General features: G+C 37.3%; 1 protein-coding gene across 4 annotated transcripts in view; it reads right to left on the bottom strand.

The window, feature by feature from the left end:
* Nucleotides 1–537: 537 nt before the first annotated feature.
* LPGAT1 (lysophosphatidylglycerol acyltransferase 1) overlaps nucleotides 538–24,767 on the bottom strand; it is a 66,188-nt gene continuing 41,958 nt past the window's right edge. For 3 of the 4 annotated variants that reach the window (XM_079912407.1, XM_079912406.1, XM_079912408.1), the window contains exons 6-8: nucleotides 20,974–21,100; nucleotides 7,733–7,839; nucleotides 538–5,339 (exon numbers count right to left, since the gene is read on the bottom strand). In XM_079912407.1, the coding sequence (XP_079768533.1) occupies nucleotides 5,188–5,339; nucleotides 7,733–7,839; nucleotides 20,974–21,100 (386 nt within the window). In that variant the 3' untranslated portion in view covers nucleotides 538–5,187. The remainder of the gene's footprint in view (nucleotides 5,340–7,732; nucleotides 7,840–20,973; nucleotides 21,101–24,767) is intronic. The other variant, XR_013827007.1, reaches the window with a different exon arrangement.

Here is a 24,767-nt window from a genome sequence, read left to right on the forward strand (position 1 = left end):
AAGTGGTTCACTTTAATGAGTATAATTTGTACAAGGGTAAGAAATAGTTTAACAGATCATGTATCAGATTGAATGACAATAAATTTGAGAAATAAGTGGATTACGATGTAATTCCATTTTTTAAATCATGGTTGAATTGCGATTGGCTACAAGAGTTCAGCAAAAATCAATTAAAGTATCCTGGGAGAATCAACTGGCTATATGGGATTTACAATAAAGTATATTTTATTATTTGTTAACTGTGTTTATATGTCCTTGCTATCAGCAAAATTTTAACAAACGTATGCACATTTGAATACAGAATTTTTTTTCTAGAGCAGTCTATTCAACATTTACCAGTAGACCACTGGATGGGGAAAGTGGGAAGGAGTGGGGGGAATAGTTTAAAACCAAAGGAGGAAGTACAATGTTTTTTCATTTGGGTTTTCAGTTTGCCCTCAGCATCCAACTGCCATGATACACGTCCACAGATGTTAATGCCTAAATACCTCCAGTAAAATACAACCACCCATCCCCACTACTAAGAATTAAAAGCACTTTACTTGAAAAAAATCAACTTTATTTTTTCTAGGTTAAAAAAAATAGAACCAGCTATTAATTTTTGTTGAGAAAATGCTTCTTTTGGTGTTCACATCTAAATTTCTGAAAAGGTGATCTGGTTACGAAAATAATCCCAAATGCGTTCATAAACCAGATCCACATGTGACCAGCCCTTTGCAAAATTTAATTACAGTTGCCACAGCCTTTACATTCATTCTTATCATATATTACAACATGCAGATACACAAAGAAAGACAGGTCAACAAGCTAAAGTAAACATTATGGCATCAGGAAAATGAAAATCCACCTGTATAAAATAAATACAACTTTGTAATAACTGTAAAGAAAATGAAAGCACTTAATACAACAATGGCAATTCAATGTACAACTGTTTCATTACCCAATCATGAAATGAGTTACTGTAAAATGCATAGACTCCTTACATGTAAAGAATTTGTGCATCACAGTCATGTGTTCAACAGTTTTACACAATAAAAATAAAGCCATTCAAAATATGTGTGCATACCTCGCAAGTAGATTACACTTAAAACTTTTTTTTGCTCTTTTAACTGTTTTAAAAAAATATTAAATGTAAAAATCCTCAAATGGAAATTTGCAGAAAAACCCTTATTTTATTTTCCATATAGCTACAGTCAGCCTTCCCCAACAGTTCAGCACCCTCAGCTTATCCCCAGGGTCCAGTTCCTAATTGTTGGGTACCAATGCAAAATGATTACAATAAAGCACCAACCAGCGACTGTTCCAGAGAACATCTGGCCCCTCTGTGACTGAGAAATGTCCAATTTAGGTGGTTTTGGTCCCAAAGGTATTAGTCTCTACTGTCTCATAAAGTGAACCAGTATACTTGCTGCCCAGGGTGGCTTTGACTTTGCCTTTCATGTTAACAGATGTAAAATTCACAGCACTACATTGCAAAAAAATAAGAAGAACCATTTTTATCCATCCTTTGTGGACCAGAGCTGACATACTCATAATGGTAACTCTGGAAGGAGGTCCTATGTAATGAAGGAAATAGCTGACTCTTCCTATTCAGCAATGCAAATAAAATTTTCTTAAATATAAAAAGAATCCAATAAGGCTATCCATGATTAACTTTCTACGATTATAACCAGGTCCCAATAGTTCAGAACAGTCTGTAGGGAAGTGATTGTCAAGAAACGTTACTAAGACAAATCCACCAGAAGTGAGTAACGTGAGCAAAGAATGAGAGGCATTCTTAACACTGATCCAAACACTATTAACGCTACAGGGATGTTCTGAGGTTTACATTTGGTGATTTAACGTTTCATTTTCACAAAAAGGCTCGAGAAAAATTACAATACCGCCAACTCTTGATTATTCATGGATTCCTTTTCTAGCCCATGGATTATTTAGGCTTTTGTGTTTCCTCTTCCTGAAGCTGTCTTTCCAAATCTTTTCACTACTCATTAACAGTCATAAATATGTAGGCAATAGAAACTAATAAACTCAAATCATTTTTTTAAATTAATATGCATCCCTAGAAGAAAAAAAGTTTGATGATAATAAAAACTCAAACACCTAAATACAATTAGATTTTTGGCTTACTATGACTTATTACTGGATTAACTATCCAGTAATCTCTAGTTCTTTTACTGTGGAAAATTAAGGGTTGGTTGTAATATTAACAACTACTTAATAACATGACAGATTTGAACTCAGAGCTAGCTTTAAAAAAAATCTACTATTTAGATTCTCAACTCGTTTGCCCACCCAAAACATCATTTTCCATTCTGTAATTTTCCTTTACCTTCTACTGGCATATAGGTTTCTCCACAATATCTGTATATTTCAACACCAATGAGAGTTTCTGAAGTTAAGCATGAACTGCTGGGGTGGTCACTTCTGTAGTCACTGCGCCTGCCTGTGGCCAAGCAGATGCTCCCCTCACTGCGACTCGTTGAGACCAGGGTCCAGCAGGGAGTTCTCAACCCTCTCTGCTGTGTGAATCTAGGCAGATCAGCTGAGACCAAGAAGTGCTGAGATTCTACAAGGCATAAAATTGGCACAGTTTTATTTTCTTTCCCCTTGACAAAATGTATATTTTCTAAACATCCTTTGATCTCACTTTGCAAAGAAAATACAAATTAGGACTTTTAATTCAGTTCTGTACAGTGGCATATTGCTGCTTCCCTGATTGCCATATAAAAACATGGATTCTCTCTTTACATTCTCTAGTACAAGCAGGAGAACTCCAGTTACTGATAACGGAAAGCACTATCAATGCTCTCAAACATTTTGCCAACAGAAGAGAGAGAACATGTTGATGAAGGATCAAAGAGGGATAGGGCAGATCAAATACACATCTATTTACAACTCACAGATCTATTTTCAAAAGTTAACTCACACATCTACTGGTATTTGTCACTCTACAGACTGTTGAAATGACTGCACTGGAAAAGTAAAGCATCTTACATAATAGTCTGTTTAACATATACAGTATATTAAACAATACCACGTTCCTTTGGAGCACAGTGATGGCAAAAGTGGCCCTAAACCACATTTATATATGCATGTATGCATTCCTCTCTCTTTTTTTATTTTCTTGGATGGGAGAACTGGCCACGCTATCTGCGGCTTGCTTAGCAACGAGGAAAAGGTCTATTGGCTAGGACTGTGCGTGCCATACTCGACAGTGAGCAACTTATCCTCCAGATGGCTGACTAATCTCTCAAATGAACAATTTCAATTCATCTTGTCAAGTAGTGTTTGCTGGGCCTCGAACAAAAGCATCTTTAAGCTTCTATCCGTCTTCCTATCATTATCCATACCTCTATATTGAGATTGGCTTCACCTAGTCACTGTCACTGTAAAACACATAAGGAAATGCTTAGATTTCAAAAAAAACTGCATCTTATAACAACCATTACCAAACTAAACACATTAACACTATCTTCTGCATTTCACCAGTAGTAGTCTAATATTCAATGAGGTATTTCAGGTAACGCATCATTCTATTTCACATAGGCATTGAATTAGCCCTAAAGACGAAGATGCTGTGGGCTTTGATTTGGTGTTGCTTTGCCTTTCCCACATAACTGGGAGAAAATTCACATCTTTCCAGTTTTTTTGGTTTATTGAAAAAAGATAACACTAGCCTTTACTTTTATTTTCTGGCTACTTCTCAAAATTGTCATTTGTACGATTAGTGGCGATAGGGGAACCTACAATGCTCACATCACAGATAACTACCACTGACTCACTAGGATCTAAATAGTTTTATAGTCCCAAACCAAAAAATAGCCTCTCTCTCAACACTGGGAGTGCAGGTGATGGGCTGATGGCATGCCAGCACTTTTTGAGAAGTGTTTGGTTCTACTATGAGGTCAATCACATGAACATAGTGACAAATTTAAGAAAAAGAAGTTTTCTAGAAATAGAAACTTGACTTTATCCTTTCCAAAGGCAATTGGAAGAGACTGAGAAGCCCTTTTGCTGGTCTCTCTCCTGGTTACACCACTCTGACATGGGCAGCTCCTTGATGTGCTAAGGGAACACAGGTTCCGGGGGTGCCATGTGAGAACTTGTCACCACTGGAAGCCAGCGCCTGGCTTATCTCTTATTTTTCTAATAAACTAGTCTATTTCACCTTAAATTGATCATTCAAATGTCTTACCTTAATTTGTTTCAACCATCCCCATATGCATTTAATGCTAATATGCAAAATGGAGGGAAAAAAAAAAAGGCTCTGAGTGGGACGGAAGCCTCGATGTGGTTGGTGCCCAATGCAGGCAGCGCTGGAGAGCGCCAGAGCACAGATCCACGTGCAGACAGGCAGCCTCTCAAAAATCCCACTCACTGATTATGCTTATGTTTGTTTTTAGGTTATAGTACTAATCCCTTGCTATATATGCATCTGATAAAAGTGCATTTTGTAAAAGACAATCATCAACCTATGATATGTCTTCTATACAAGAAGATAAATCAAATGACCCACCCCTCATACAAGGGGAAGCACTAGTGCATGTAAACACAGCATTGGACTGAGCTGGTCTTTCTGAAGAACACATTCTAGTACCAGAATATGTCCAGTGGACACTGCTTTGCCCCCCAGAGTATGCTTGACACTGAACTTCATGTAGCTGTGGAGGACCGGAGTGTCGCTGCGAACAACAGGGAAAGAGTTCTTCAGAAGGTGCCAACCAGCTCCCCTCGAGGTTACCAGTAACACAGCAAGAGTTGGTGGAGATGAGGGCGCTCTACAGCACTGCCTAACAGAGACTACTGGCTAAAAGGAACGGATGCGTACAACTTTCTGAGCTTGAACTAGATTAACAGGTATATCTGGTGGCAACAGAATTTGTCTCAGAGAGTCTTCTAGGATGATTTTATGATTTCCTCTTCTCCAAAAGTGATGTTTGCTTAAATGTGTGGTGGAGTGTATCTTTTTAAAACATGAAAAGTCCTTAAAACATATTTGCAGGTCATTATATTATTGATCCTCATTTTAGTAGAGTTTTAAAATATCCCAAAGGGGGATAAATATTAATCCATCCATTGAATTTCCTTTTCCTTTTTTTTTTTATATTCTGATTTGTACATGTAAAACAATGCACGCTTATGAAAGTCCAAGCTCCTGTGGTGACCTTGACAAGTCCAAGTCAATTCCTAAAACAGGCAATGGTAAAAATACTGAAAGATGCTGTACCACATATAGCCTGACAAAAATGCAAAAGACTGTATAAGAAATAGCCACGTATTGCTGAGCGTCATTTCCCTGGAAACAGCTTCCTCATGGCCCTTGGGAGGTGGAAAAGCCCCTAAAAGACAAGATAGAAATATTAATTTGTTTTACTGTGGTGGTAGGTGTCCTAGAATAAAAGTTGAACATTAGTTTAACTAGAGTTTTTTGCTCTTGTTTTTTTTTAAAGCATCTTCTGTGACTTCTTGTCGCTCTTAAAGAGAGATATCATTTGAAATACGATTTTCAAACCGCTAAGCCTTTTCCTGCCTCCCTGAGTCTTTGCCTTTATTCTCTGGCTGGTACGCTCCTCCTCCACCTCAGTGAATGGCAGGCTCCTTGCATTCTTCCAATATCAGAAAAATACCACCCATCTAGTCTCCCCTTCCCCCGTCAGTCACTCTTATCTCCGTGTTTATTTCCTTCTTGGCACTTTCCACAATCTGTATTGATTGCAATCTACCTTTTCTTTTTTCTACAGACTGGTTTACTCTCTGTCTCCTGCTGGAATATAAGCTGCATGACAGAAGGCACTATGGCTGCATTGTTTTCCACTGCATCCCTATAGATTTCCACAATGGCCAGGACACAGTATGTGTGACTCAATTAAATAATTTCCAGGGAATTCCCTAGCAGTCCAGTGGTTAGGACTCTGTGCCCTCTGTGCCAAGGGCCTGGGTTCAATCCCTGGTCAGGGAACTAAGATCCTGTAAGCCATGTGGCGAGGCCAATAAAAAAGAAAATATTTCCAGAATAGCATAATTTATACTAATTCTTCTATTTACAAATTAAATGTTTTTGCCACAAAAGGGGTTGTAAATTACTGATATTATTTTCAAAAGGCAATATGGTTTATGGAATATGTCTTAATAATAAAAAGAGAAACACAAAGTAAACAGATGTCTGTAAATTCTCTTCTGGAAAGGAAGGCTAGACCACTTTGGAGCAATATTACCTAAGGTCATCCTGAAAACACTCTTCAGCATTTCAAATAGTCTTTGTCCTTGCTGATAATCCCCTAGGATAAGCTGATTCAAGAGAGGATTTGCTTCTCACAAACAATTTACAGAGAAGGCTTTTAAGTTTCAAGGTCTGTTATACAAATAGCTTTCTTAAAAAGAGTTACTATTATTGTTGCTACTATTTAGGCCAAATACCATAAAGAGATTGAGACTGAAAAAGAAGACAGATCTTGCTGGCCTTTTAATCACTTGATGCCTTCTTAGATATCCATCCTATCTCATCTTGAAAGAAATTTCTAGAGTAAGACCAAGGAATGCACACAGCAGAGAGAGGCATCTTGTTCAACTAGTCTTACTAGGAATCCTAATGGCATACACAATGTCCTACTCCTGTCATATTAATATGCACTACTCCAAAGCCCCAGGGTTGGAAAGTTGAGGAAGGAATCCTATCGAGGACAAAGTGAAACAACCCTAAACATAAAGAAAAAAGCCTTAAAGGTAATTAACAGCATCAGCCTTTGCTTATTAGTATTAGACCTTCTGTAGTCTGATTCAATATCTACTTTAATTCTGTACCAATAAAGTCTAGGTGGGAAGAAAATTGGGCCTCTACTAATCTAAAACCCCATGGCTATTCTCAGGCCCGGGACAACTTTCTCTTCATCTTTTTATCCCTATTGCAGGGTCTAGAAAATAGACCCATGGCACAGCTAACTGTGAAAGCACTTTGGTATGCCTGGTGTTCTACCAATGTTATTTCCTTCTTTCCTAACTTCCTTTTTTTCCTCCCTCTCCCCTCCCTGCCTCCTAGGTCTTTTTCCCTCGTTGTAGTTGTCACAGAACGTAGAGAATACTGAGTATAGAAAAGGGATCTTAGGGTAAATGTCTCCCTAGGAGAAAAATGTAATAAGGTTATATCCATGAAAACTTAACATGTAAACTTTATCCCTCCATGTAAAGAAAAGAATAAAGCATGTGAAAATGCAGTTATTTATTTATTTGGCCGCACAACATGCGGGATCTTAGTTCCCCAACCAGGGATTGAACTCACGCCCCCTGCAGTAGAAGTATGGAGTCTTAACTCCTGGACCACCAGGGAAGTCCCTGAAAATGCAGTCAAAAGTGATCTGAAACAACTGTATGGTGACGGTATCAGTCAAACAATCAAGTACAATGCCAACACATGAATGATATTTGCTATTTCATAAAACAGACCATATAATCGCAAATGTATGCTGGCCGTCTTCCAGACTGTGTACTCTCTTGAACTAGATCCATTTATACAAGGGATACTCACCATTTGATCTTTCCACACTGGCTGATGAAGAGCCTGAATAAATTTCACATAAATCTGTCTTTATAAAAATTCTAAGCTGAAATTCTTAAATACAGAAATACTGTGATTCCTTTAGGGTATCGGAAGAATCGAAAAATGGTTATCTCCCCTAACGTACATCTTTGAAACTATCAGTAACATCAGGAACATGTATAATAGGACTCTGTGTACCTGTTTCATAAAAATGTGATAAGAGGTCCTCTTTTTCAATAAAACGCTGATAGAGCCAGTCAGCAAGGTTATCAGTCTCCAGGGGTATATCTTTAATTGGAAAGATCCTATCAAGAGTCGGAAAAAAAGCAAAAACTACTTTAATTCAGAAGTCAGAATCATTCAGAACCACAATTTAGCTTTAGATTATCCTATATCTACAAATAATTATTGAGAAACACCTGTCTCCCCATGTTTGTAGGTTTAAGTAGGAATGGTTTTTGGAACAGGTGAAGTTGGTTTTTCTTTTGTTTTTTTGCGGTACACGGGCCTCTCACTGTTGTGGCCTCTCCCGCTGTGGAGCACAGGCTCCGGACACGCAGGCTCAGCGGCCATGGCTCACGGGCCCAGCCGCTCCGCGGCACGTGGGATCCTCCTGGACCGGGGCACGAACCCGTGTCCCCTGCATTGGCAGGCAGACTCTCAACCACTGCGCCACCAGGGAAGCCCCAGGTGAAGTTTTAAAATGCAGTTTCTTTAGAACACATTTAGAGTACTCAGACGCTAGGCCAAATAATGCATCTTGGCAATGTTCCTTTGGTGGGAATGCCTATGGACCAGACAGAATCTACCTAAATTGGTGTCTCTTTGTTAATCATATCAGAGATACTGGTTTCATGAGCAGGGCCAACTCTTTCTGACTGGGCGTGGTTGCTGGAAAATGATTCCGAAGAATCTGTGTCTGTGTCCTTACTCAACAGGAAATGGCCTGGGATGATCAGTGATATATATCTATTGCGAGTGAGAACAGAACAGTGGCAGCATGAGTAAGTGCAATACTAGAATTGACCTTGAAAAGGCGTTTCTTTTCTTTTTTGTTTTCCAATTTTGAGGGGCAGGTGTTCTTTATTTTTTTTCTTCATCAAAGGTATAAAGGTACAGTTTAAAAATCTGCAAAAGGTTTTTTTGTATGAAAAAATGCAAACCACCTCCTCTGCCCTTTGTTTCTCCCCCCACAGAGGAATCGATTTTTACCTCTTGGTATTTATCGCCATATTTCTTCTTCAGTTTTAAGGCTTATCTACTGACTATCGAAGATGAGGACTAAGCTCCTTCCTCTTCCTGTTCCCACCACACATGTACATCCTTCCCATCTTCCCAATACACTTGTATGGTCATTTTAATTATCACAATATTTGATGTTTAAACTATTATAATCATGTAAATATATTCAAAGGTAAGCCATGTAGTAAATCGTGGCTACTGTTCCTTTCCTCCCCAATTTTTGTTCTCCTTAGATTGAGCAATTGCATTGTTTTCTATGTATACATAACCAACTCAACCACAAACTCTGGACCAATTGTCTAAAATCAATTCTCTAGATCTATCCTTTGAAGGGCCAGATAGAAAATATTTAGACTTTGCAGGCTATTAAGATCTCTGTTGCAACTACTCTACTCTGCTTTGCAGTGTGAAGGCAGCCATAAACAAGGTATAAATAAATTAGCGTAGCTGTGTTCAAATAAAATTTTATTTAAAAACCAGGCAGTGGGCCAGGTCGACCTGTGGTCTAGATCTCCTCCCAGGGTATTCACCTACATCAGAAATCCTTTCAATTTCACCCTCCTGAGGAAACTTCACCCAGATTCTGGAATTGCTGCCTGTAGTGTTCATCCTGCAAAGCCCCTTCATCATCATCCTGGTGATTCTCTGTACTCCTAAAGTGGATTTAATGTTTCCTACATCTCATGGCTTCCTTTTCTGTATTTCTTCCACATTTTGATGGAGTACATCCTCCAGCAGTTTCTTGAGAAAAGGTACTTGAAATCTTGCATTTGTGCCGATGTCTTTTTTTCTGTCCTCATACCTGGGTTGATAATGTGACTAGATACAGGATTCAGGGTTGGAATTCATTTTCTTCCATCTCTGTTTTTTTTGTCCTCCTTTCTGAGATTTCTTATTTAATTTCAAACTTTTTACTGAGTTTTTTTTTTTTTTAATCATACTTTTAGTTTCTAAGAGCTCTCTGAGTGTTCCTTTTTTTTTTTGCGGTACGCGGGCCTCTCGCTGTTACGGCCTCTCCCGTTGCGGAGCACAGGCTCCGGACGCGCAGGCTCAGCGGCCGTGGCTCACGGGCCCAGCCGCTCCACGGCATGGGGGATCTTCCTGGGCCGGGGTACGAACCTGCGTCCCTTGCATCGGCAGGCGGACTCTCAACCACTGCACCACCAGGGAAGCCCAAGAGTTTTCTTTTTTATCATAAGATTTGCATTTTATCAATTTTTTCCATCTACCGAAATGCTTATATAATTTCTCCCTTTATTCTGTTAATGTGATTAATTAAAGGGACTGATTTTGAATGTTAAACCAAACTTTCATTCCTGGAATGTATGCTCTCAGTATACAATATGATGCATTTTAAATATTTTGCTGGTTAGTCTTATATCTATAATCATGTAAGAGATTTGCCTATAAATTTTCTTATAATATCCCTGGTTCAGGTTTTGGTATCCAAGTTATGCTGGTCTCATAAAACAAGCTAGGAAGTATTCCCTCTTTTTGATGCTCTGAATTAACTGCACTTAATGTCCTTTAATTTTTCTTTTTAATGACTATAGGATCTGAGATGATGTCCCCTTTTTCGTTCCTGATATCAGTAACATGGACCTTTTTTTTTTCGTTGATCAGCCTTGCCAGGAGCTGATCAAGTTTACAGTGTTTTAAAAAAACCAATTATTTTTGGTGTCATTATTCCTTCTATTGTATGTTTTCTATTTCAGTAAATTCTCCTTTATTATCCCCTGTCTTCTACTATCTTTGGATTGCATTTACTTTTCTTTTTCTAACTTCTTGAGATAGATATTTAGATTGCTGATTTTCAATTTTCTTCTTTTCTAATGGAAGCTTTTAAGGCTATAAATTTCCTCTAAACACAGATTAAGGTGTATCCCATACATTTTTATAGATCATATTTTCATTATCATTCTGTTAAAAATATTTTCTAATTTCATTGCAATCTCTTAATACATGGTAAACATTAAATTACTCTACTCACTATTGATGGGCAGTTTCTCACCTTTTGTTATTATAAACAATGTTACAATGAATAACACTGTGCAAATGTCCATTCATATGTGTATATCTATAGGATAAAATTCCGGAAGTGAAACTGCTAAGTCAAAGGCTAAATGTATTAGTAATTCTGAAAGATGTTGCTACATTGTCTTCATAAAGATTATACCACTTTATACTAGCAATTTATGAGAATGCCTCTCACAGAAAGATTTTTAAGCTGGAGAATAATAAAATCAGAAGGCTCTGATTTAGGTATAGAAGATGCCTAGCAGTGTTTCACAACTGGGATATGCCAATTTGGGGACACATTCTTGGGAATCCATCTATGAGCTCTCTTTAAGAAAATAGATATGTTATGTTTTCATTTTAATATTAACCTTAATAAAAATATTCTGAATCATGGATAAACATGTGAGTAAGTACTGCCATGTGACTTTGGTGCCTATGTTTACAGTCATTTTGGCACAATGCAGGACTACTTTAAAAGGCCAGAGAAGTTAACGGGGGAGCAAAATCTATTCTTTCACCTCTTAAAAGTCACCTCTCCCTGTGATCTTTAACATCCATTAAAATAAAATGAGAGAGGGGCTTCCCTGGTGGCGCAGTGGTTGAGAGTCTGCCTGCCGATGCAGAGGACACGGGTTCGTGCCCCGGTCCGGGAAGATCCCACATGCCACGCGGCGGCTGGCCCATGAGCCATGGCCGCTGAGCCTGCGCATCTGGAGCCTGTGCTGCGCAACGGGAGAGGCCACAACAGTGAGAGCCCCACATACCGGAAAAAAAAAAAAAAAAAAAATGAGAGAAGTTCTGCTTCTTGTAATTGTAGAGTAATTCATAGGTAACAGTTATAAATTCTGGACAAAATGAAAAAAGTAATTAGTGGAAGGCACTGGACAGTGACTAAAGGCAGGCAGATATTGGAGCAGAGTCAACACTTGGCAGACAGGAATGGCACTGGTTTTCCAGTTTTTATAGCTTTTAACCTGAGAATAGTTCCCCTATGTAAGTCTTCCTGGTTGCAGAATCGGAGGACAGAGATTAGGGTGACCATAGCAGTTGTAAAGTGAGGAATCCCAGAAAGAAGTAAGCACTGAGTGGGAGCCACGACTTCTGAGTATAACCCCCACTCAGATCTCTGGGTAACCCCTGAACTATGTATGTATGAGGCAGACTCCAGCAGAATAAAGCCAGTGGACACAGGGAGATGCCCAGAGCTATGCAGGAAATATAACTATTCAGGAAATTTAATCATTTGTTTATTTTTCTTTTTGCCAAATTAAATGTCCTTAATATTTGGATTTTTAGGAAAGTCAGTTAACATCATCCTGATACTAGTGGAATGTTTTGTTTGTTCCTTCCATGGAAGTGTATTTTTTTTTTTAAATTGTAGTATAGTTGATTTAGGGAATGTTTTAAAATTAAAAATTAACAATTTAAACTTAAAAATCAAATTTTATTTTTTAAATGAATGGTATTACAAATTACTGACTTTTTACTTTTAGATAATTTAATACGGTCTTAACACAGTTTTGTAATATAAGTAGTGCTCTTTAAACTATTCACCTCTACCACACTAGGTACAGTCCAATGGTTTGGGAAATTATTTGTATTATTATTATTTTTTTTTTTTTGCGGTACGCAGGCCTCTCACTGTTGTGGCCTCTCCCGTTACGGAGCACAGGCTCCGGACGCGCAGGCTCAGTGCCCATGGCTCAAGGGCCCAGCCACTCCGCGGCATGTGGGATCTTCCCGGACCGGGGCACGAACCTGTGTCCCCTGCATCGGCAGGCGGACTCTCAACCACTGCGCCACCAGGGAAGCCCTGTATTACTTTTTAACCTCTAAAAATATACTATTTCTATAAATATAAAAGCAGGTCTAATCAACCTAAGGATAACTAAGAAAGAACCATAGAGATAAAGAATATCCTTGGGCTTCCCTAGTGGCGCAGTGGTTAAGAATCTGCCTGCCAATGCAGGGGACAAGGGTTCGAGCCCCGGTCTGGGAAGATCCACATGCTGCGGAGCAGCTAAGCCCGTGAGCCACAACTACTGAGCCTGCGCTCTAGAGCCTGCAAGCCACAACTACTGAGCCTGTGTGCCACAACTACTGAAGCCCACGTGCCTAGAGCCTGTGCTCCACAACTAGAGAAGCCACAGCAATGAGAAGCCCGCGCACCACAATGAAGAGTAGCCCCCGCTCGCCACAACTAGAGAAAGCCCACGCACAGCAACAAAGACCCAACCCAGCCAATAATAAATGAAAGAAAGAAAGGAAGGAAGGAAGGAAGAAAGAAAGAAAGAAAAAGAATTTCCTGATTTCCTGAAATAGTACTTAAAGCAGCTTTATAAGGAGAAAAGTGACATTGAATATAAGGCTGAATTAATAGAGGAAGTTTGGGTTTACCAATTAAACTCTTGAAAGAATATGGTGAGGCTGGTGAAGTACCTATTGCTTTAAATGGGGTGAGTGTGGGAGTGGGGCTGTGTTTTAACCGAAAACCTACCCTTCCATTCGCCTAGAGCAGCTGGGACATTCTCTTGCCTTAGGAGGCAGCCAGGAGGGCAGACCAAATGCTCCCTCAACAGCAATCTACCTCTATTACTCCGATTCTTTGGTCACCATGGGATTAAAATATTAAAACAACTAATCTTCTAATATGGCAGAGTGTCAAATGCACTGAATACCAGTCCTCTTGGAATCAAATAAAAGGAGTTCTTGTGGGATATAAATAAATAACAGAAACAAATCTTTCCAATACCAATAGCTATCCAATGAAAACTTAGCTCTTAATTTTCAAGAAATAAAAATTATTATCAGTAATCCAGAATGTGCTCTTAAACACAGAGTATTCCACCAAAATCCACAGTATTAGATTTAAGAGCACTAGATAAATTATACTTTCACAAAAAGATATAAAATAATGCTTAGCTGGCACCTATACATTCTCACTAGAATTTTCATGCCACAAAGACTCCCAAACGTGAGCTAACAAACACCATGGCTAAATCCTCAATTCAATTATGCCAACTACATATTAGGAGCTAATAAGCACTGAAGAAGATAAACTGTTTGTGCTTTCTAAAACCTGATAACCTAGCAGAGGGATCAGACAAGCAAAAAGTCTAAAATCAGAATGTGGTAAATGTTATATAAGGAGTTTAAACAATTTCTCTGTAAGTTTAAATGAAGGGGTGTGCATGTCTACTTATGATATAGCCTACATGGAAAAGGCATCACTTGAGTTGTCCTAAAAGAGTCAGTAGGATTAAAAAACTTAAAACAAATTTTTAACAGAGTAACAATATGCATATAGCTTTCAAGAATCAGAGCAGTACAAGGTTCACAACGAAAAATAATAGACCTATTTTTTCCCTCGTCAGATCCCTGTTCCCCAGATACAACCCCTTTCAACTTTCTTTTGCTGTTCACTTCCACATTGCTTATAAACATGCTAGACTGTCCAATTTAAAGTGTATTCATTGACTTCCTATTAAGGAAGATAAGGATTTGGCTTTCTTCTACCTTTGTCGTCTGCTCCTTTGGCTTCCTCCTCCTCCTCTCCTACAGTTAATAATTCCTCCTCAGTGCCAACTCTGTCCTTCATAACTATGCTTATTAGTTTATGTTCTATTTATTTTCTTATGTGTCTGTTTCCTCTATCAGACTGTGCTATACTCATCTTTGCATACCCATGTGCACATCAGTGCCTGCTCCTTTGTGGGACTCAAGTTTGCTGAACTGAATTAAATGCAAAGTAATCCGCCAGCATAAAACATGATGAGGTACCATCTGGAGACAGCCACAATACCACAGGTACAGTTAACTGACACCAGCAGGGCTGGTATGACAAGAATAACTCAGAAATGCGGAAACTACTTGTCACCAAAAATAGATTTATGGACAAGAACAGATCCTGTCAAATTTAACGTATCAGAAGATCTCCCAGCACTCAATTCCCAGAAGTTTTGCTTTGAGCCATCGTCCTTAGGTAAGCTGCTCAGGCCTCATCCTCAACATTCTAAAACGTAGTATTTGTAGCTTCCTCCTGCACCCACTAGAAAGGTTTAAAAAAAACCCCACTCAGCTATGTGAAAAACAATTTCAGCAACTCAGATATAAACTTTTTTCCACTTTAATAGAGGAATAAACCAAGGCTCTAAGGTAGCAAACCTAGGGTCATATAGGAGAGAATTTTGAGTGACTTTTTAAGGTTTGTGTAGAAAGGGAGATGGCAAATACTCAGCACCTAGACTACTGCTTCCCCTCACAGTCAGGGACAATTGAGCCTGTTACGCCTTCCCCTTGAGTCCTGCTCCTTGAAAGAGTCAAAGCCATAGCAAACTAACATGCCACTTGAGGGCATAAACAATGAGATGGCATTGTTTACACCTCAAATTTATTTATTATATCTTTTTTCGTATTACGTCCTTTGAGACACAGATGCTTGCTGAATGAACTGAACTATCCAGTAAGCAAAATATAAGATTGGTATATTTGCTTAAGAGAATCACTATTATGTTTTCCATGAGTCTAATGACATTTAAAATTTTTTCTTAAGGCTTTTTTTTTTTAGAGTAGTTTAAGGTTCACAGCAAAATTGAGGGGAAAGTACAGAGATTTTTCCATATCTCCCTAATGACTTTTAAAATAATTTTTATTTTGAAATAATTTCAGACTCAAAGAAAAGTTACAAAAACAGTGCAAAGAATTCATATATATGCTTCACCCAGATTCCCCAAATATCATTATTTCCCATATTTACTTTATCATTCTTTTTCTCCATATATATATTTTCTGATGTATATATTTTCTGATATATGTATATATATGATCTTTCCTCAATTTTTGAGAGTAAGTTACAGATGGTGTGCCCCCTGAACACTCCCATGAGCATTTTCTAAATACAAGAACAGTCTCTTATATAACCATGCTGCAATGATCAAAATCAGGAAATCAACACTGATACTATTACCTAATCTACAATCTACAGATTTCATTCAAATTTTGCCAAGTGTCCCACCAATGTCTATAACAAAAAAAAGAAAAGAAAAAAGACAGAAACAAAGGAATAAAGAAACAAGAAAAGAAACAAAAAAAAAGGTACCATGCTTTAGGAAGAGGAGAATAGCAGTGAAATAAATAACACAGGGTGAAGTATCAATATCAATAAAGGGAATATATTTTTTAACATCTTTATTGGAGTATAATTGCTTTACAATGGTGTGTTAGTTTCTGCTGTATAACAAAGTGAGTCAGTTACATGTGTACATATATCCCCATACTCCTCCCTCCTACCCTCCTTATCCCACCCCTCTAGGTGGTCACAAAGCACTGAGCTGATCTCCCTGTGCTATGTGCTGCTTCCCACTAGCTATCTATTTTACATTTGGTAGTGTATATATGTCCATGCTACTCTCTCACTTCATCCCAGCTTACCCTTCCCCCTCCCCATGCCCTCAAGTTCACTCTCTACGTCTGCGTCTTTATTTCTGTCCTGCCCCTAGGGTTCATCAGAACCATTTGTTTTTTTTTTTTGTAGATTCCATATATATGTGTTAGCATACGGTATTTGTTTTCTTCTTTCTGACTTACTTCATTCTGTATGACAGATGGTTTTCTCAGAGTATATGCCCAGTAGTGGGATTGCTGGGTCATATGGTAGTTCTATTTTTAGTTTTTTAAGGAACCTCCATACTGTTCCCCATAGTGGCTGTATCAATTTACATTCCCACCAACAGTGCAAGAGGGTTCCCTTTTCTCCACATCCTCTCCAGCATTTATTGTTTGTAGATTTTTTATGCTGGCCATTCTGACCAGTGTAGGTGATACCTCATTGTGGTTTTGATTTGCATTTCTCTAATGATTAGTGATGTTGAGCATCCTTTCATGTGTTTGTTGGCAATCTGTATGTCTTCTTTGGAGAAATGTCTATTTAGGCCTTCCACCCATTTTTGGATTGGGCTGTTTGTTTTTTTGATATTGAGCTGCATGAGCTGCTTGTATATTTAAGAGATTAATTCTTTGTCAGTTGCTTCGTTTGCAAATATTTTCTCCCATTCTGAGGGTTGTCAATAAAGGGAATATTTAATAGGCAAATATACTCCAGGTAAGAAGTAATGAAATCTGAGCTAGGTTATGGCACTGAAATAAGAAGAGGGAATAGAAACAAACATTGCAGAGGTACCTTTCATAGGAAATGGTGGCTGGATTTGAGAGAGAGGATAAAATTTTAAAGTGTAAGAGTCAAAGAACTCCAAAATTTTTATTCTGGGTGAGGGCAGAATGATGTCACCATAAACCCCAATTGGAAAGCCAGGAGAAACAAGTTGGTGTGAAGGAAAATGAGTTCAGTTCTAGACATATTAGGTTTGAAGAAGCAACAGGGTATCCAGGTGGAGGCAAGGAAGTTAAGTGAGGATTTGGAACTTGGCAGAAAGACTGAGAGCTGGAGGTACACCTACAGAGGATCCACTGCTACATAGTCTCCTATTATGGACTCAACCTTCACAGGAAAAAAAAAAGAGGACTAAAAACAGGCTCCTAGAGAAGGTCTATACTTAAGTAATCTCTGTGTGTTTGTGTGTGTATTCCTGTATTAAATGGAAGGTTAGACAAAAAGACCTAGCTAGCCCTTTCTACTTCTCAGATCCAATCCAATGACTTTAAGTAACTAAAATATAAATAATGATCAGTGAGAGTTATGCTTAACCACTATTCACTTAAAAGTTAAACTCTAAGAATTTTTTTGAAAATTTGGGGGACATAATATTTCCAACAAAACTTAATTAGAAAACGAAAAGCATTTTTTGAATACCAATGGCAGGCATTGTCCTTGACTCTAGAGAAATCTGAAAGTGAAAAAAGACGTGGTGAGCCCCCAGAGGGCCAACAAGGTGGGATAGAGCACTTCATTTCCAAAGCTTATTATGTCCAGATTCATATACTGAAAAATGACTTAGCAAATCAGATTTTAGGTTATGTCTTGGTTCTATGTTAACATTAAAAATTTCTTTCATGTATATCTATAACTTCTTATAAACATTTGAGAAGAAATTAAGCATATCTTCTAACTAGAGGATAGAGATTTTATCTTATTTGAAATGATGATTCGCCTCTTTCAAATCTTCAACTTCATTACAGAAACACAGAATTCAATCCATAATATAGTCAAACCTCAATTAAGACCACTTATTTAATACCATCAGCATCCTGAATGGTGCCAAACTAAAATGCTTTGTTTTCTTAAAGAAAAGGGAAAACAACTGCTGGGGCAGAAAAGAGAAAAGAACTTGGGGGTGGTGAACATAAATAAAATCAGTCAAGCAGAACTAAAAACTTGAAGATTAAATTTAATGTGTAACTTTCCATTTTCCAACTGGAAGCTTTGAACAGTGACTTATGACTAAAACATCCAGCCTTTTCCAGGGAAAAGCTAGGGCCCAGAGGCAAAGCAATAGAAAACAAGAGATGACAAGAAAAGCAGACAGGAAGAAGAGAATCAGAAGTAGAGGTGAAATGAGCAATAATTATAAGTGCTGATAGACAAAAGGCCCATAAGAAAAACTGAAGATAGGACAATGTTTCCTTCTCCCGGGGAAAAAAGCCACTTTTAGTTCAAGAGGCACTCTAATGACCTCACTCCCAGGTAAGTAATTTGGGGGCCAGGGCTGAGGGTGGTAAACCTCTAAACCTGCATCATTAGTACCTGTGTATACCACTTAGGTGTGAACCACTTTAGTGTTACTCACAGTTACTGGGAAAAGGTGACGTGAAACCTCATTATGTTGAATAACTGATTTTTACTATATTAATTATATTCTACTTTATTCTAGATTTTATACTAAAAAATTATTATAGAAATTTAAGCCTCACAAAAATTATGGATGAAACACTAGAATATAAAAAAATCTAGATTATATAATTTGAGCATTTCAATACCTTGATTGAAAGGGGTAAAATCTATTTGGTATCTATTAAATAGTATGCATTTTAAATGTGAACTTATTAAATTCTTATAACTACCCGACGAAAATGCTTTTGTTGCAATTACTCAAATGATTATTAAACCAAAATTCTAAATTGTGGGCAATTTCTTTTTTCAATTAATCCATTCACACTGTAAAAAAAAAAAAAAAAAAAAAGGCCTAAAATAGTACAAAGAGAAGTAAGAGTCCCTCCCCAGAGGCATTCACTGTCAACAGTCAAATACCAACCATTCAGCAGTCACTGTGCTGCCTTTTCTGGGGGGATGGGGTGGGACAGGGGAGAGGTAGCAATTACTTTTTGGACTTTTAAGTGCTGCATGCCAAATATACAATTAAATTATAACTAAGCCTTTATTATACTGGTTTTTAAGATGCCTCTCAGTTTCAGAGATGTTAACATGTGAAAAAATATGTATCTTAATGGGTGAAATATGGTATATGATGTCTCGCTGATTGTGTTTTTCAGAATTTAAATGCAGTATCTAAGAAGTAACACTACTTTATGGGATGGGCTTCAAATATCACCTTTATAACTATCAACTATAAGAAATATAATTAGAAAATCATCAATCATACACATGTTCCCAAGTAAATGTGGCTTTTCTAATCTTTCCATTGATCTGACCCTGCCCTCATACCACACTGCTTTAATTACACTAAGCCTTGACATCTGGTAGGAAGAATTCCTCTGTCTTGTTCATCTTCAACACTATCTTAGCTATTCATTTATCTTTACTCTCTCAAATGAATTTCAGAACCATTTGTCAAGTTTCCAGAAAAACCCTCCTGGATTCTGATCATAATCCTCCTGGATATAATGTATTTGCAATTATGTTAAATTTATAGATTAATTTGGGAGAACTGACATCTCTATAATTTTCAGCCTTCCCCTCTATGAACACAGTATCTCTTTCCACTTATTCAGGTCTTTTATGTTCTTCGATGCAGTTTTATATTTTCCTTCATAAAAGTCTTCTACATTTTTTCTTAAGTTTTATTGGTAGATACTTTATAGTCTTCTTGCTTCTCAGATAAGTATCTTTAAAAAAATTACATTTTCTATTTATGTCAGTAAAAAGGGATAATATTGATTTTTTTCTGTGATGATTTTATATCAAGATTGCTAAACTCTATAAATAGAAGGTGAACTCAGTTTCTTGGGTTTTCTATGTAGACTATTGTGATGGTTAACTTTTTTTTTTTTTTGCGGTACGCGGGCCTCTCACTGTCGTGGCTTCTCCTGTTGCGGAGCACAGGCTCTGGACGCGCAGGCTCAGCGGCCATGGCTCACGGGCCCAGCTGCTCCGCGGCATGTGGGATCTTCCCGGACCGGGATACGAACCCCTGTCCCCTGCATCGGCAGGCGGACTCTCAACCACTGCGCCACCAGGGAAGCCCTAACTTTGTTTTTATATTTGAAAACTCTAATGGTTTACACCTATGAAAATATGTTACCTATTTACTTCCAATGGATATGTAATTTGAGTAGTTTTCCTCTTTAAAGGCAGGCTTTTGTGGCAATTGTGATCTTCCTTGGGACCAACTACTCCCTTAGTAACTTAGTTGCCATGTGTTGAGATCTTTGACGAGGAGATAAATGGCTTATAAAGCAATCAATTCTATCCAGGTCCTATCAGCATCATTTTTTGATATGAATACCTATACACATTTACCTCAAACACTTTAAAAAAAGAAAGGTCTATATTAAAAAAATCTCAAGGAGCTGTTGCAGAATATTCAATAAATGGTTTTGCTGTTGTTCATGCAAAAGACAGGCATATTAAAATATTAAAAATTTGGAAGTGTAAGTCATTGCTAAATTATCAATTCAATCATTTAGAAAATCTTACATGACTTAATGATTTAAAAACAAATTCCATTTCTATTAATACAAATCTACTTACCCCAGTTGAGTACATATTTATCCTTGATATTTGCCCTTTAAGTTAATTACTTTCACTCAAGAGTGTCAGGCGATCAAATAATCATAGTTCCTCTAGAATGCCATTTTTAGAGACTTTTATCACTCAGTGAAAATAACTACTTCAAATGATATTTTCATATTAAAAATTCAGCATAAGAATGATTTTGAGCCAACTGTTTTCACTATCAATTATAATTTAATATTAAAACATTCACAATGTCCTGAGATAGTACTTTATGTTGGCTTTACGCTGAGTACTAATGTGTAATTCTTACCTGTAATGTACATGTGTGACTACTGGTTTCCTGTATCCAAGGATCCAGGTTTGAATATCTATGGGTTCAGCTTTGGGATAAGCTATGGTTGTATCTATTATCCACTGGAGGCCTTTCGATCTGCTGTCTGAGAACAATATAAAATTGGATCAATTTTTATATTATTTGCAGCAAATAACATAGTATAGAATTATAAAGCATACTGATATATCCTTTGCTTTAAGAGAATGAACTTTGGCGTTACTGTTCTTTAGGATGAAATTAAGCATTTCCTATTACATTATAAAATGGCTGAATCTCAAACAAATTAAACAACAGAGTGCTATAGTTTATTGGACATGCATCATTTAAGCATTCAATACAATTATGCAGTATCAAGGTCTAATTTACATTTTATCTCTCATAAAAACTGGCCTACAAAAAAAGTCAGTAGCTAAAGTATCACATCACAAAAGCGAAAAGCAGACCTTAAAACAAAAAACTCCACTCACTAAATATAACACAATATAATAGAAACACCAAGTTTTGTGATACTTGGGAGGCATTAATAAATATTGAAATAAGGTAATAAAATTAAGCATTTTATTGATGCACATGATCATCAGTTGCTGCTCTTGTTCAAAACAAACAAAAAACTCCTTCCATTTTAGCAAGAGTTATATAAAAATAAAGCAATAAATCTGTCTACCCTTTGGTAGGTACAACAGGTAACTACCGTTGTGAGAGGGGCTGGGGAAGTTCTGTTTACTTTGGTCCTCTGCGCGCTGTTTTTATTCCCAGCACGGAGTACAAAGTTGAGCAAGAAGCATGGACATATATATATACACTACCAAACGTAAGGTAGATAGCTAGTGGGAAGCAGCCGCATAGCACAGGGAAATCAGCTCGGTGCTTTGTGACCGCCTGGAGGGGTGGGATAGGGAGGGTAGGAGGGAGGGAGACGCAACAGGGAAGAGATATGGGAACATATGTATAACTGATTCACTTTGTTATAAAGCAGAAACTAACACACCATCGTAAAGCAATTATACCCCAATAAAGATGTTAAATAAAAGAATTGAGACGAGAATTCTCAAAGAGAACGCTGATAGCTAGACTTTAAAGTGTAATGGTCTACCCTTTGTTTGAAGTATTTAAAGGATCCCTAAAAAAATAAAACTTATTTTTAAATATAAGGCCAAATGTACAGTAGGAATCAATAATATTTTACTTAAAATATCAAATAATTAAAAACTGGCCTTAAATTCTTTTAAAATTTTAGACAACATTCTGAAAGGGAAGAAATAATCATATAAGACATAAGCTTAAAAAATTTAATTTTTAAATAACATATTGCTAAAGGAACAGAATGTATGTAAAGAGACACATTTTAACAAGCTACCAGTGATGTACATGCTATAATGTTTAGGGGTAAAGTACACTGATGTCTGCAACTTACTTTGAAATGCGTTAAAAAAATACAACCAAGATGGACTAATAGATGGATAGAAGGATGGAGAGAGATGTGATAAAGCAAATATAGTAAAGTGTTAATTATAAAATCTAGTTGGCCAGCTCATGGATATTAACTGCAAAATTATTTCAACTTTTATGTATGTTTGAAAATTTTTATAATAAAATGGTTGGGAAAAATCACCAGAGTTCAGTTTAATATCTATTAAATCATACAATAAACAAAAGAATACTAATCCTTTTAAAGTTAATTAGAGGGACTTCCCTGGCGGTCCAGTGGTTAAGACTCCGCACTTCCATTTCAGGGGGCACAGGTTCAATCCCTGGTCGGGGAACTAAGATCCCACGTGCTGCACAGGGCGGCCAAAATAAATATATAAAAACTTAAAAGTTAATTAGATACAACTTAATTTTTATATGTGTATGGACGGACCTCACATTAAAACAGACATGAAGGCATGGTTTTTGTTTATATGGAATAAAATACTAAATAGTGAGTATGAAAACTAAAGAAAATAAAACACAAAATGTCCATACCAAAGCAGAGAAGCAAATGGTAAAATCTAAGTAAAACTAGTTTTGGGGTATACGGTTTTCTAAAATTTCTTATGATTTTCCTAAGCTGCTAGAATAAAAACTTTTTTCTTGATAGGTAAGAAGTGGATTTATTTAGAGAGATACACATTCCATAGACAGAATGCTGTCCATCTCGAAAAGCAAGACTGGCCCTGGGAGAATCACACTCCACAGACAGAGTGTGGGCCATCTCAGAAGGCGAGAGGCCTAAATTTTAACTAAGGTAAGATAAGTAATAAACAATTTCACTTTGGTTATAAACAGAGATTGCTTCTCTCCAAAAGAAAAAACCATTTTTCTTCCCTCTTGTGTAATCAGTATGACAAGCGCCCATTCATTTCTCTGAGATCTAGACCACAGGGTATTGACTGGGTAAAACTACTTAAAAGCAGCGGTATTTATTAGCACAATTAATCCTATTTGGAAGACCTTTGCCTTCAAGCTTTGGCTTGGCTGACATTGCCACAGTGTCTCTCCAGCAGTGAAGCTATTCTGAACCTTCCTTTTCTATTAAAAGACTCTTTCAATTTGTCTTTTTAATAGATGATGAAACATTAAGAGAGCTGACTGCCAGGCAGCTGTTTGGAAAAAACAAATGAAAGGAAAGCTCAGCACAATCTCACGGGCATTATTTCCATGTTTGGTCCTTACCATCACCTAAAATAACACATATTTCTGAGGGCCAATCATTCCCATTTTATTTTATCTGAAGAATATTAAAAGAAATAGCAAAATGTTATTACGGAAACAGGCCTATTAAGTTTCTTTCAGCTTTTTAATTTATAATTTATCACCAAACTTTCATAGTGTCTTGGATGAAGTAGTTCAAAACAGTCTTCATGCTGTTGGCACAAATATCTTCTGCAAATATGCACAATTCACTAGGCTGTCTCCAAGACAGTTGCATCTTTTTTTGTTCAGTTTTGTTTGTTTTTTTAAATAAATAAATAAATTTATTTATTTATTTTTGGCTGCACTGGGTCTTCGTTGCTGCACGTAGTCTGCCTCTAGTTGTGGCTTCGTTGCGGTGCCTGGGCTTCTCATTGCGGTGGCTTTCCTTGTTGTGGAGCACAGGCTCTAGGCGCACAGGCTTCAGTAGTTGTGGCTCACGGGCTCTAGAGCATAGGCCTCAGTAGTTGTGGCACACGAGCTTAGTTGCTCCGTGGCATGTGGGATCTTCCCGGACCAGGGATCAAACGCGTGTCCCCTGCATTGGCAGGCGGATTCTTAACCACTGCACCACCAGGGAAGTCCACAGTTGCATCTTTGAGTATGGTTTACTTTTTACTGGCCATAAAAGTAATACATACTGACTATATTTTTTTAATTCAGAAAAGTATTAAGAAATGGAGAAAAATTATCCATAATGTTACAACTCAGAGAAGCAATCACTGCTAATATTCTGAAATCTTTCCTTTCACTGATTTTCTACTGCCTTATTATTTACATATTTGAGCTCATATTGTTTACACAAGAGTTGTATGTTTCTCCCACCCCGTTAACATTATAGACCATAAGAATTTTCCAAGCCAATAAACATCATTTGTAATGGCTGTGTTGTATTCTGTTAGATGGATATTTAATAATTACTCATCTGTTCTCTCTTCTGGCTATTTCCAATTTCTTGCCATTAGAAATAATGCTGTGATAAACTACTTTGCCAGTATTTCAGATCATTCCCTTTTGATAAGTATTATTTGCAGTAGAATAACTGAGTAATTTATCAACATTTTAAGACTCTTAGTAAATACTGCCAAACTTCATTA

The sequence above is a fragment of the Stenella coeruleoalba genome, assembly GCF_951394435.1.
Source record: "Stenella coeruleoalba genome assembly, chromosome: 1".
NCBI classification, from domain to species: Eukaryota; Metazoa; Chordata; class Mammalia; order Artiodactyla; family Delphinidae; genus Stenella; species Stenella coeruleoalba.